A 13,785-nucleotide genomic window follows, 5' to 3' on the forward strand; every position below is an offset into this window, starting at 1 on the left:
GACAAAATCAATGTGAAAATGTATAAGCACATATTTGACAAATTAATTTTTAACATTATTATGATTTGAATACTGATGTTATAATTACAGATAATTAGAACAATTAAGAAATTTATTAAGGATGAATTAAATATTTTATAGAACAAACATTCTCTGTCCCAGCATGTCTATTACCCAGTCACATTTATTGCATAAATGCATAAAACAGCAATTTGGTTATTTTAGTGATCAAATTAAATGAATGATTGTCAGATTTATTCATCAAGTTGGGATGTGTAAACATAATGAATAACTTCAGAGATTTATAGCAATATTCATAATCACAAAAGTCTTGAGGACTATTAACAGTTACTGAAGAGCTATGTAAAATAAATATTTTATTTTTATTCAAATTCATTCAAAACTATAAATGTCTAAACAATACTAAGCAATTGATATTCATAGGTCTTAGTTTTAGTTTGCAAAACCATCATTGTGTAGTGTGATTACCAAACCATTTTGCTGGGAGAATTCAAAATAAATTTCTAAGGTCTGATAGAGGAGGTGTATACTGTTTCTGTAATTTTTATTTGTGCAGAAAGACTCAACGTGTACCAGATGCCACTATTTGTGATTTTTATTCCTAGGTTTTCAAGTGTTTACCTTAGGGACATCTTAGAGAGTGAGATCACCCTCCATGCTTGGTATATACTTTATATAAATATAAACGTTTACAATAATAATAATCTTCACTGCACACCTATGTTCATAATATAGAATGTATTTCTTTTTTTCATTATTACATATTTTATTCTGACATACCATTATATTAATAAAATCATCATTAAAATGCCAATCTTGGCTATTACATAAATGATACAGTGAATAGGTTTATAGGGAAATATCAAGGTAAAATTTTAATGTATTTCTTAAGAAAGGAAATGGAAATTAACTTTTCTTAAACCTCTAACATATATCAGCATCGTGCTTATTGCTTTCACCCTCTCTTATTAAATTCTCATAATACCTCATTAATTTTGCAAGAAAAAATATGTATTTGTCTAAAATTACATGTTAAATACCAGGTATCATGAACATGCCTGCTTTTGGGATAAGGGAGAGGTCAACATTTCAAATGTCATGGACTCATCCAACATGAAAAACTTGGTGCACAGATGATATTTCCTTTTGTGTCTCCTTTTGTGTCAGGAACGGATCCCAGAGAGTCCTTCTCCTGTTCCCTCTCTGGAAGATAATCATTGTCCTGGGAGTCAAATTTCCTCCCACCCCAGCAGCAGTGTGTCCAGTTCTCCTTCTCAGATGGATCACCATTCAGAGAGGACGGGTAAGTATCTTGCCCAAAACAAGGAATTTAAAGAAATTCTTTCAGGAAATTTGTCATTAGTCAATAGAAAGTGGAGAAAGAAGCTGGGGAGCTGATGCCTTCTTAAAAAATGGCTTTTTGAAGTGGACTTTTTTTTATTGCTGAAGCAATATGAACAACAAAATGAAACTTATGGTGTTATAAGTTTCTTCTCAGAAAGGGCCTTTATTTACTGTGTCACTGGATTCCAGGGGAACAATATGATGGGATTTTTGTAGAGTATATGCTAGTTCAGTATGTTGGTATATAACAGTTTATGTGATACAATATACTTGCTACATTCACAGAATCCTTTGAATAATGAAAGATAAAATATATTTTAAACAGTTGATCATTTAGAATGATTAAAAAGTGAATCAATATATAATTTGCTACAATCTCAATAATTTAGATCACAAGTATTTAACATGCCTTTCCCTTTATTTTTTTATCATCTCACAAGTCTTACACCAGAGATACTATTCCAGAAATACTATAGTGTTATTGTCAGTGATGTGGCATATGGGAGACTTGAGTATAGCCATAGTTCCAGCAGTGACTAGCTATGAGAATGTAACTTAGGTATGTAACTTAACCATTATGAATTTCTTTACCCAATATATAGAAATAATTACTTCCTTGCCTAAGGCACTGGATTTTTGTGAGATCAAATGAAATAATATGTAGAAAAACACTTCAGAAACTTAAAGTGCTAAGGGAATGTGAGGGACAAGCACTATTTTTCTCTGTGTGGCTTTACCTTGATTTATCATCCCTTGCTGTCTGATTTTACTCAGGTATACAGATGTTACCATATTGTAACAAATTCTCCTTTAGTATATAATAATTATGAACCAATTGAGTTAGGTAAAATATTTGTTAATCTTATGTACCTACACAATCCAATTTCCTAAATATCCATTTCATTTAGGAAAAATTATTTCTGCTTTTCTTTTAGCCTTACACTATATGGATGTTCATTATGTAAACTCTAAATTTTTACACATGGTAATAGTGATTGCTTTAAGCCTCTTCAAAATAATGTTTTGGTGGGGGGTGAGGGGGAGAAGAGTAATTTGAGGGATTAGTGGAGGTGTTAGTTTCCAAATTTGTGTTAGGGAAGGATGAATATGATTTCTCCCTTGTGGAAATTCATGCAAGTCTCACTTAGCCTGTCAATATTACACATTGTTTGTGGCTCATAGTATGCCCAATGAATCTCAAATCAGGCTTCCCATTATAATTGCAAATTCTGTGAGCATTTACAAATCTGGATGATCAGACTACATGCTCAGAGTCTGATTTACCTAGTCTGGAATAAAGCATGGCAGCATTTTGTTTTTATTTTCAGTATCTCTTCATCAGATTCTAATATGCAGCCAGAGTTATGAACCACTGAGCTAGAACTTGCAGCTAAGGAAGTAAATTTAATTCCTGGAAGAGGTGACAGATCTTCTAGCTTTACTTTGTCACAGCTTTTGGACACAGACCACCTGATTATTACAACATTGTGCAACTCATTCAAGGGAGACTGAGCAAGGCAAACAGATATAGCCAGAAGACCATTGATGAATCAATAAACCAAAACACACATTATTCTGTCAGGATAATCTTTGTGTTGATGAGAGGTGGGAGAGAAAGAAAAGAGAGATTATTGAGTGCTGTCTAAAAGCAAAGCACATAGGGAAATATATTTTGTGATAGATACATTGTAAGAGAATGATATCTTACACTTAGAAGTAAAATCAAATATTTTCAAATCAATGTAGTATTCTTAAAAATATATTAACCACGTAAAACATTTCTTATTGCACTGGCAGTAATTAGGCTATCTAAGCACATTCCCAGTTGTACAGACATGATAGTGAGATTGTCTCTAAATGAATACAAATATTTGATGATTTTTCATTTATAGTGACCATATTTTATTTATAGAACATTATGATATTTTAATAAAATATAACAAAAATGAATTAAATGATCAAGTATAAAAATTGGCATGTATTTCTCTTTCAATAGAAATATTTTGTGAAGGAGCATTTATAATAATTACCAGAAAGTTAGACTTCACCTTTTAATTTTGCTGTATATATTTGCAAAAACTTTATAAGGCGAGTTAAATGCATAATTATTTTAAACTCACGAAATTAAGTGATAAATTCTTTCCAGAAATACTTTGGGAAATATATTATTAATTATGCAGGTAAATAGCTAATTTACATATGTATTTTAAAAGAGGAAATATTTAAAATGATTTAGAGAAAATATGTGGGCAATTATATATGTGCCATATATTAATTCCACTTTAAAAATTCACATGATTAAAGCAGCTTATCAATTTTTAAATTATATAATCATCAGACCAAATTTCTCCACTGTTTCAGAAGTATAAGTGTATACAATTCATGTTACTACTTATTGGAGTAAAATACCTATTTATCTAATACTTTTCTGCCTTTCTTTTGGGTACTTTGCAAAAATATTACTCAGTTATATCTTTTATTTATAGTCATGATGCCCAACAATAGAGAAGAACTTATTGTTGATCAGGATAATGGACCAACCATCAAAAGGGATAATAAAGGTAAAATAATTTTTGCTTATGTGGTTGACATATAAATATTAGATAGTAACTGAATTAACATCCCAGTACTGTATATTGCATCCATATTTCCTAAACAAAATAGATTTATACTGTCTTTGGATAAATTACTATAGTAGTAAAAAAAATTATGTTTACCAGAGACTTGTTTATTTGATGTTCTAAATTACATGTCAGACTAAAGTTTTTCTGTGCCTGTGGTTGGAAATTTTACTTTAAGCCCTTTTATTATGCCTGATCAGAGACATCTGACTCTCTTTTTATTACATATTCACTTTGTTATCCATGTTTAAATAACTCACCATTTGATAGTTATGTTTGAAAAACTGAGTTGCTGCCATGGAGAAGAAATATTCCCCTCAACTATGAAAAGAGGTTTTTAAAATATATGCTAATTTGGGCATTTCAAATGAAAGCTTAACAAGTTACTCCAGCAAAGTATTTATCTGGAATGCAGATAGATATGATGCCAATCTAGCTTTTGATCCACTGAGATACATGTATATCTCCATAGTATCCACTTTTTTCTTTTTCTTTTTTTTAATATGAAATTTATTGTCAAATTGGTTTCCATACAGCACTCAGTACTCATCCCAACAGGTGCTCTCCTCAATACCTATCACACACCTTCCCTTCCCTCCAAGCCCCCATCAACCCTCAGTTTATTCTGCTTTTAAGAGTCTCTTATGGTTTGCACCCTTCCCTATCTGTAATTTTTTTCGCCCTTCCCCTCCCCCATGGTCTTATGTTAAGTTTCTTAACATCCACATGAGAGTTAAAACATATGGTATCTGTCTTTCTCTGTATGACTTATTTCGCTTAACATAACACTCTCCAGTTCCATCCACGTTGCTACAAAGGGCCATATTTCATTCTTTCTCATTGCCACGTAGTACTCCATTTGTGTATATGAACCACAATTTCTTTATCTATTCATCACTTAATGGACATTTAGGCTCTTTCCATCATTTGGCTACTGTTGAAAGTGCTGCTATAAACATTGGAGTACATGTGCCCCTATGCAACAGCACTCCTGTATCCCATGGGTAAATTCCTAGCAGTGCTGTTGCTGGGTCATAGGGGAGATCTCTTTTTAATTTGGGGGGGGAACCTCCACACTGTTTTCCAGAGTGGCTGCACCAGTTTGCATACCCACCAACAGTGCAAGAGGGTTCCCATTTCTCCACATCCTCTCCAGCATCTATAGTCTCCTGAATTGTTCATTTTAGCCACTCTGACTGGCGTGAGGTGGTATCTCAGTGTGGTTTGATTTGTATTTCTCTGATGAGGAGTGACGTTGAGCTTCTTTTCACGTGCCTGTTGGCCATCTGGATGTCTTCTTTAGAAAACTTTCCATTCATTCTTCTGCCCATCTCTTCACTGGATTACTTGTTTTGGGGTGTGGAGTTTGGTGAGTTCTTTATAGATTTTGGATACTAGCCCTTTGTCCGATATGTCATTTACAAATATCTTTTCCCACTCCCATGCCTTTTAGTTTTGTTGATTGTTTCCTTTGCAGTACAGAAGCTTTCTATCTTGATGAGGTCCCAATAGTTCATTTTTGCTTTTAATTCCCTTGCCTTTGGAGATGTGTTGAGTAAGAAATTGCTGCGGCTGAGGTCAGAGAGGATTTTTTTCCTGCTTTCTTCTCTAGGGCTTTGATAGTTTCCTGTCTCACATTCAGGTCCTTTATCCATTTTGAGTTTATCTTTGTGAATGGTGTAAGAAAGTGGTCTAGTTTCATCCTTTTGCATGTTGCTGTCCAGTTCTCCCAGTACCATTTGTGAAAGAGACTGTCTTTTTTCCATTGGATGTTCTTTCCTGCTTTGTCAAAGATTAGTTGGCCATACTTTTGTGGGTCTAGTTCTGGGGTTTCTATTCTATTCCATCGGTCTATGTGTCTGTTTTTGTGACAATACCATGCTGTCTTGATGATTACAGCTGTGTAGTAGAAGCTAAAGTCTCGGATTTTGATGCCTCCTGCTGTGGTATTCTTCTTCAATATTACTTTAGCTAGTTGGGGTTTTTTGTGGTTCGATACAACTTTAGGATTGCTTGTTCTAGCTTCTAAAAGACTGCTGGTGCAACTTTTACTGGGATTGCATTTGATTGTATTGATTTCCTTGGGTAGTATTAACATTTTAACAATATTTATTCTTCCAATCCATGAGCACGGAGTGTTTTTCTATTTCTTTGTATCTTCTTCAATTTCATTCATAAGTTTTCTATAGTTTTCAGCACGCAGATCTTTTACATCTTTGGTCAGGTTTATTTCTAGGTATTTTATGATTCTTGGTGCAATTGTGAAAGAGATCAGTTTCTTTATTTGTCTTTCTGTTGCTTCATTGTTAGTGTATAAGAATGCAACTGATTTCTGTACATTGATTTTGTATCCTGCGACTTTGCTGAATTCATGTATCAGTTCTAGCAGACTTTTGGTGGAGTCTATCGGGTTTTCCGTATATAATATCATGTCATCTTCAAAAAGTGAAAGCTTGATTTCATCATTACTAGTTTTGATGCCTTTGATTTCCTTTTGTTGTCTGATTGCTGATACTAGCACTTCCAACACTCTGTTAAACAACAGCGGTGAGAGTGGACATCCCTCTCGTGTTCCTGATCTCAGGGAAAAAGCTCTCAGTTTTTCCCCATTGAGGATGATGTTAGCTGTGGTCTCCTCATAAATGGCTTTGATGATGTTTAACTATCTTCCTTCCATCCCGACTTTCTCGAGGGTTTTTATTAAGAAAGGGTGCTGAATTTTGTCAAATGCCTTTTCTGCATCAATTGACAGGATCATATGGTTCTTATCTTTTCTTTTATTAATGTGATGTATCACGTTGCTTGATTTGTGAATGTTGAACCATCTCTGCAGCCCAGGAATGAATCCCACTTGATCATGGTGAATAATTCTTTTTATATGCTGTTGAATTCTATTCGCTAGTATCTTATTGAGAATTTTTGCATCCATATTCATCAGGGATATTGGCCTGTAGTTCTCTTTTTTGGATGCGTCTCTGTCTAGTTTAGGAAGTAAAGTAATGCTGGCTTCATAGAATGAGTCTGGAAGTTTTCCTTCCCTTTCTATATTTTGGAGCAGCTTGAGAAGGATAGGTATTATCTCTGCTTTAAATGTCTGGTAGAATTCCCCTGGGAAGCCATCTGGTCCTGGACTCTTTTTTGTTGGGAGATTTTTGAAAACTGATTCGATTTCTTTGCTGGTTATGGGTCTGTTCAAGTTTTCTATTTCTTCATGTTTGAGTTTTGGAAGTGTGTGGGTGCTTAGGAATTTGTCCATTTCTTCCAGGTTGTCCAATTTGTTGGCATATAATTTTTCATAGTACTCCCTGATAATTGCTTGTATCTCTGAGGGATTGGTTGCCATAATTCCATTTTCATTCATGATTTTATCTATTTGGGCCATCTCCCTTTTCTTTTTGAGAAGCCTGGCTAGAGGTTTGTCAATTTTGTTTATTTTTTCAGAAAACCAACTCTCGGTTTCATTGATCTGCTCTACAGTTTTTTAAGATTCTATACTGTTTATTTCTGCTCTGATGTTTATTATTTCTCTTCTTCTGCTGGGTTTGGGGTGTCTTTGCTGTTCTGCTTCTATTTATTTAGGTATGCTCTATTTGGGATGTTATTAGGTGTTTGTATTTGGGATTTGTATGTATTAGGTGTTTGTATTTGGGATTTTTCTTGTTTCTTGAGATAGGCCTGGATTCCAATGTATTTTCCTCTCAGGACTGCCTTCACTGCGTCCTAAAGCATTTGGATTGTTGTATTTTCACCTTCATTTGTTTCCATATATTTTTAAATTTCTTCTCTAATTGCCTGGTTGACACATTCATTCTTTAGTAGGGTGTTCTTTAACCTCCATGCTTCTGGAGGTTTTCCAGACTTTTTCCTGTGGTTGATTTCAAGCTTCATAGCATTGTGGTCTGAAAGTATGCCGGGTATGATCTCAATTCTTTTGTACTTATGAAGGGTTATTTTGTGACCCAGTATGTGATCTATCTTGGAGAACGTTCCATGTGCACTCGAGAAGAAAGTATATTCTGTTTTTTTGGGATGCAGAGTTCTAAATATATCTGTCAAGTTCATCTGATCCATTGTATCATTCAGGGCCCTTGTTTCTTTATCGAGTCTGTGTCTAGATGATCTATCCATTGGTGTAAGTGGAGTATTAAGATCCCCTGCAATTACCACATTCTTATCAATAACGTTGCTTATTTTTGTGATTAATTGTTGTATATATTTGGGGGCTCTCGTATTTGGTGCATAAACATTTATAATTGTTAGCTCTTCCTGATGGATAGACTCTGCAATGATTATATAATGCCCTTCTTCATCTCTTGTTACAACCTTTAATTTGAAGTCTAGTTTGTCTGATATAAGTATGGCTATTCCAGATTTCCTCTGACTTCCAGTAGCATGCTAGATATTTCTCCATCCCCTCACTTGTAATCTGAAGGTGTCCTCAGGTATAAAATGAGTCTCTTGTAGACATAAAATAGATGGGTCTTGATTTTTTACCCATTCTGATACCCTATGTCTTTGGTTGTAGCATTTGGTTCATTTACATTCAGTGTTATTATAGAAAGACATGGGTTTAGAGTCATTGTGAAGTCTGTAGGTTTCATGCTTCAAGTGATGTCTCTGGCATTTTGTGATCCTTGCAACATTTCACTCACAGAGTCCCCCTTAGGATCTCTTGTAGGGCTGGTTTAGTGGTGATGAATTCCTTCAGTTTTTATTTGTTTGGGAAGACCTTTATCTCTCCTATTCTAAATGACAGACTTGCTGGCTACATATTCTCAACAGATTCTTGGCTACATGTTTTTTTCTGTTCATCACATTGAAGATTTCATGCCATTCCTTTCTGTCCTGCCAAGTTTCACTATATATGTCTGCTACTACCCTTATGTATCTACCTTTGTATGTTAGGGTCCATTTTTCCTAGCTGCTTTTAGAATTCTCTCTTTATCCTTGTATTTTGCCAGTTTCCCTATGATATGTTGTGCAGATCTATTCAAGTTATGTCTGAAAGGAGTTCTCTGTGTGTCTTGGATTTCAATGCCTTTTTCCTTCCCCAGATCAGCGAAGTTCTCAGCTCTGATTTGTTCAAGTACACACCTTCAGCCCCTTTCTCTGTCTCTTCATCTTCTGGAAATCCTATGATACGGATGTTGTTCCATTTGATTGCAGCACTTAGTTCTCTAATTCTCCCCTCATACTCCTGGATTTTTTTATCTTTTTGTCAGCTTCCTCTTTTTCCATAATTTTATCTTCTATTCACCTATTCCTTCCTCTGCCTCTTCAATCCATGCTATGGTGCCTCCAGTTTATTTTGCACCTCATTTATAACATTTTTTCGCTTCTCGTGACTATTTCTTAGTCCCTTGATCTCTGTAGCAATAGATTCTCTTCTGTCCTCTATGCTTTTTTCAAGACCAGCGATTAATTTTATGACTATTATTCTAAATTCTTGTTATATTGCTTAAATCGGTTTTGATCAATTTGTTAGCTGTCGCTACTTCCTGGAGTTTCTTTTGAGGAGATTTATTCCATTTCATCATTTTGGGTAGTCCTTGTGGTGGCTCCAAACTGTAGGGCACTACCCTGTGCTGTCTGGAGTAACTTGTGTTGGTGGGCAGGGCCACAGTCAGACGCAATGTCTGCCCCCAACCCACTGCTTGGGCCACAGTCAGACTGGTGTGTACCTTATCTTCCCCTCTCCCAGGGGCAGGACTCACTGTGGAGTGGTGTGGCCCTTGTCCACAGCTGCTTGCACACTGTCAGTCTTGTGGTGCTGCTTCCATGGGATCTGGCTAAGAGAGTATTAAGTTGGATCCACAAAGTGCACAGGGGTGGGACGGGTAGGCTTAGCTTTGCTGTCAGTGGCCCCCTGCAGGAGGGACCCTGAAGCACCTGGAGGGAGGCAGGCCTGTTTGAGGGATGGATCCACAGAAGCACAGCATTGAGCATTTGCAGGGTGCAAACAAGTTCAGTGATGGGAAATGGTTCCCTTTGGAATTTTGGCTGGGGAATGAGAGAGAGAAATGGTGCTTTCCTGCACCTTGTTCCCCCACTGAGCTCTGTCCTTCCAGGTCTCAACCACTCTCCCTCACAGTGTCCTCTTGCCCTCCCTAATCTTTGAGAGCAGAGCAGTTGTCTTTTAGAATTCCAGATGTTATGTCCTGCTGACTGTCGGAATTCATGGAGTCCGGCCCCTCTGCTTTTGCAAGCCAGACTTCGGGGGATTTGCCTTGTCAGGTGGACTGCTCCTCCACCACTCCAGGCCCCTCCCGCCATTCCTCGTAGCATGCACCACCTCTCTGCCCTTCCTACCTTCTTCCCTGGGCCTCTTCTCTGCATTTGGCTCTGGAGAGTCCATTCTGCTGGTATTGTGGCAGTTTTCTGGGTTATTTATTCTGATGAGGGTGGAATCTATGTGATCAGCAGAATGAGGTGAGCCCAGCGGTCTCCTATGCCGCTATCTTCTGAATCCTCAATCACTTGCTACTGGGCTTTAGATGCCTGGGTTGAAGTTGTTACAATTCTGTGTGATGTCAACAGTGCTCAGGGGCCTGACTCTGACCAGGTAAGGCCTGTTGGGTTTGGGGAGGAGATAGTTGTGGTGGAACACATAAAACAGTTTTTTCATAGGATATGAGGTTAATGAAGATTGGGAGAGTAAAAATTTCAAAGGTATGCTATCTTGATATGAAAATTGAGTAAGCATTGGAAGACTCAAAGGTAAAAGAAAAAGAAAACATATTGGCATAGGTTTTAGGCTATACATTGTGGCTATCATCATGAGTTAAACAGTAACAGTAAGCTAAAGACCTTAAACCAACAGGTAACTTATCAGATCATCAAATGGTCTCTTTGTACTTCAATATAGGATGTATTTTTTCTAACTCTACTAAAGATACTCAATATATAGAAAAAAGATTCCATGAGCTGAAGAGTTAATGGAGAAATTTATCTTTCTTCTCTAGACTGAACTTGCTTCCTAATTATATAGATGGGCACTTTAGTTAGAATTTGGAATGAAATTTTAATTTCATTGATCCATGGTTGGTTTCCTTGCCACATGTTTAGTCATTTCTTATCCAAACGCTGAAAGGCTATACCCCCAGGACTCCAAGATGTAAATGATTGTTTTCCAAATACTTGTCAGAATGGAAGAAGTCAGTTTCAGTATATTTAAAAACCCAAACTCTTACATAAGTAATGAAATTCTAGTTAAAGATGAAGTCTCATTCTTAACCCAGTAACAATTTGTTCTTCTTTACCCCTATTCATGACTATTTGAAGGACAGTGTGGTAGCAAAGTAACTTTTCTAGGAAAATCTGAAGCTGTATAAGATGTATATGATTCTATTGGAACTGCAATCCCCATAAGTGAAAATGGCATTTAGGACTGGCCTGTGTGCTGCAGTGCTCGAGTACACACTACTGTGTCTTTTGAAAAATCAGCTGGAGCGGTAGTACAGATATACAGTAACTGATTTTCATAAAATACACAGTGGTATATACTGGTGTTTCTGAATGGAAGTTTTACTCATTTCAATCAAATGGGTTTGTCACACATTCTGATGAGGACATTAATAGAAAGGAGTGGCATATTAAACTGCACCCAGGTTATGGTGGAAAGCTCTCTTTTAATTGAGATTTTCGATGTCAAATTTACCAGTTATATATGTGATATTAAGATAAAATATATTTTCTTCAATATATTTGAGTTAATAAAAGGAAATGAAGTTAAAGTAGAAGATTTAACATTTATAGAATATGACAAGTAAGCGGTTTATACAGCTATGGCAGACATATGTTTTCATATCTGTTTTGAGTAATATCATCATGATTTAAAAATGATTTATAGCTATGGAAATTATAAAATTCCAGCTTTGCTATTATGTCGAAATTTCAGAAAAATGAAAAGAATACCATTAGAGTAAACTTCATGTAGCCCACCTCTTTCTGTGCTTTGTAAAATTGGGTGACAATGTAATACATATCTCACTAATTTGCATTTCTCCTTGAATTTTCACATGCAGACATTTCCAACTCTGTATGATCTGGGCTTTCCTGGCAGTGGTGTCCATTTATACTGTGTCCAAAATAACTTACCAAAATTGGTACTTTGGTTTTGACTCAAACATTTTGACTAAACTGACTGATCAGACAAGTGAAGCCTTTGATTTTATTTTTCCATAGATTTGTCAAACAAATTGAGCAAATCAGTTGCATGTTATAATATTATGTTGTGTGATTTTTAACAGTCAGTTCTGAGATTCCTTTAACAGTCAGTTCCGAGCAGTTGTGACTATTCACTGTAGTTAACCCATGTGGAAGCAAAGGCACACAACAAGATCCTCTGCCCATGACAGCCACTGGTCTCCCAAACCACTAGCAGGAATAGAGGTTTTCATATTTTGTATTTCATATTTAATGTATTTATTGAAAACTTTACATGTGCAAGAATCACTGGTGATCAAAACTGGAATTCTATAGAAACAGTGGGACAATAAATTTATCATCTTGCCCAAGACTTGAGTCCACTGAAACATTCCATTTTAAATCAGTCCACAGGCTATAGATGAAAAGCTAATAATTTTAACTTCCTTTGATCATCAGAACCTAAAGTATATCTCATCTAGAATATCACATTTTTTTTAAGAAAATGGAATAATTTCAGTTTAGAGGAGGATTGGGGCTATATATTGACACTCTAATAATGTAAATATTCTCTATTCAATCAAATGCTTTTCTCTCTTTATTCCTGAGAGAATGTTAGATACTGAATGAAAACTTTCAGACCAAGTGATACTATTTAGGTGTTTGGAAATTATTGTTGATTTTGGTTAAAATGAAAAATATATCTTCTGAGTATTATATTATTTTGAATGAGAGGCAAATGTATTGTGCCAAGTAAAATTCAAAACTCATTACAAATAAACTTTATGATGAAGCTAAAGTACGTAAAGGAAAGTGAAATATATAGTTTTATTCATTTTATGCTGTTCAGTGATTCTAAATATAAATGAGAGGGAAAAGGGACATATCTCACTGGAAATTTTCTTTTAGCAATAATCATGCTTTGGACAAACCTCATTGGCTATGATGCTGCCACTGTGCAAAGCTTGGAAATCTTCTTTGAATTACTTCATTTATTTTTTTTTTAATTTAGAAACAATTGTCAATTGACAGTAAGAAGCAAAAAGAATACAGAAAAATCTTATGTTTCTTTCAGCCAGTTTCTCCCAATGGCAATGTCTTTTACAACATGAGTATAATATGAAAGTCATAAAATTTACATTGATATAACCAAAGACCTTATTCAAATTTCACCAGTTTTACACACACTCTTTGGTGTGTATGTGTATGTCTTTCTGTGGAATTTTATCACATGTATAGATTTGTATAACCACCCACACAAATCTGTACATGTTCCATCACCACAGGGTTTTCTTCTGCTGTACCCTTATCGTCTACCCCACCCCCATGATCCCTAGCTTCTGAGAACCACTAAGCTGTTTTCCATCTCTATAATTCCATCATGATAAGAATGTTCTAAAAATGGAATCATAGAATATGTGACTTTTTGAGATTACCTTTTATTTCACTCATCTTAATTCCGTTAATATTTATCCAAATTTTTTCATGTGTCAATAGTTTTTCCTTTTTGTTGCTGAGTGGTTGTGTAACCATTAATGTATTGTAGGACATCTTGTTTCAGTTTTTGCATATGATTAATAAAGCTACTATGTACATTTGTGTACATGTTTTTATGATTACATAAAAGTTATATTAAAGCTTTTATTTCTCTGGG

At 35.5% G+C, this 13,785-nt stretch overlaps 1 protein-coding gene and 1 non-coding gene across 2 annotated transcripts in view; one reads left to right on the forward strand and one right to left on the reverse strand.

Moving 5' to 3' along the window:
* Positions 1–13,785, forward strand: part of DACH2 (dachshund family transcription factor 2) — a 772,461-nt gene that overhangs the window by 671,943 nt on the left and 86,733 nt on the right. Inside the window, exons 7-8 of the mRNA XM_049643267.1 lie at positions 1,189–1,324; positions 3,852–3,926. Of these exons, the coding sequence (XP_049499224.1) occupies positions 1,189–1,324; positions 3,852–3,926 (211 nt within the window). The remainder of the gene's footprint in view (positions 1–1,188; positions 1,325–3,851; positions 3,927–13,785) is intronic.
* On the reverse strand, positions 12,964–13,097 carry LOC125932507 (U4 spliceosomal RNA). Its single transcript, XR_007460651.1, has one exon. It is a non-coding gene; the product is annotated as a U4 spliceosomal RNA (small nuclear RNA).

The sequence above is a fragment of the Panthera uncia genome, chromosome X, assembly GCF_023721935.1.
Source record: "Panthera uncia isolate 11264 chromosome X, Puncia_PCG_1.0, whole genome shotgun sequence".
Lineage (NCBI taxonomy): Eukaryota > Metazoa > Chordata > Mammalia > Carnivora > Felidae > Panthera > Panthera uncia.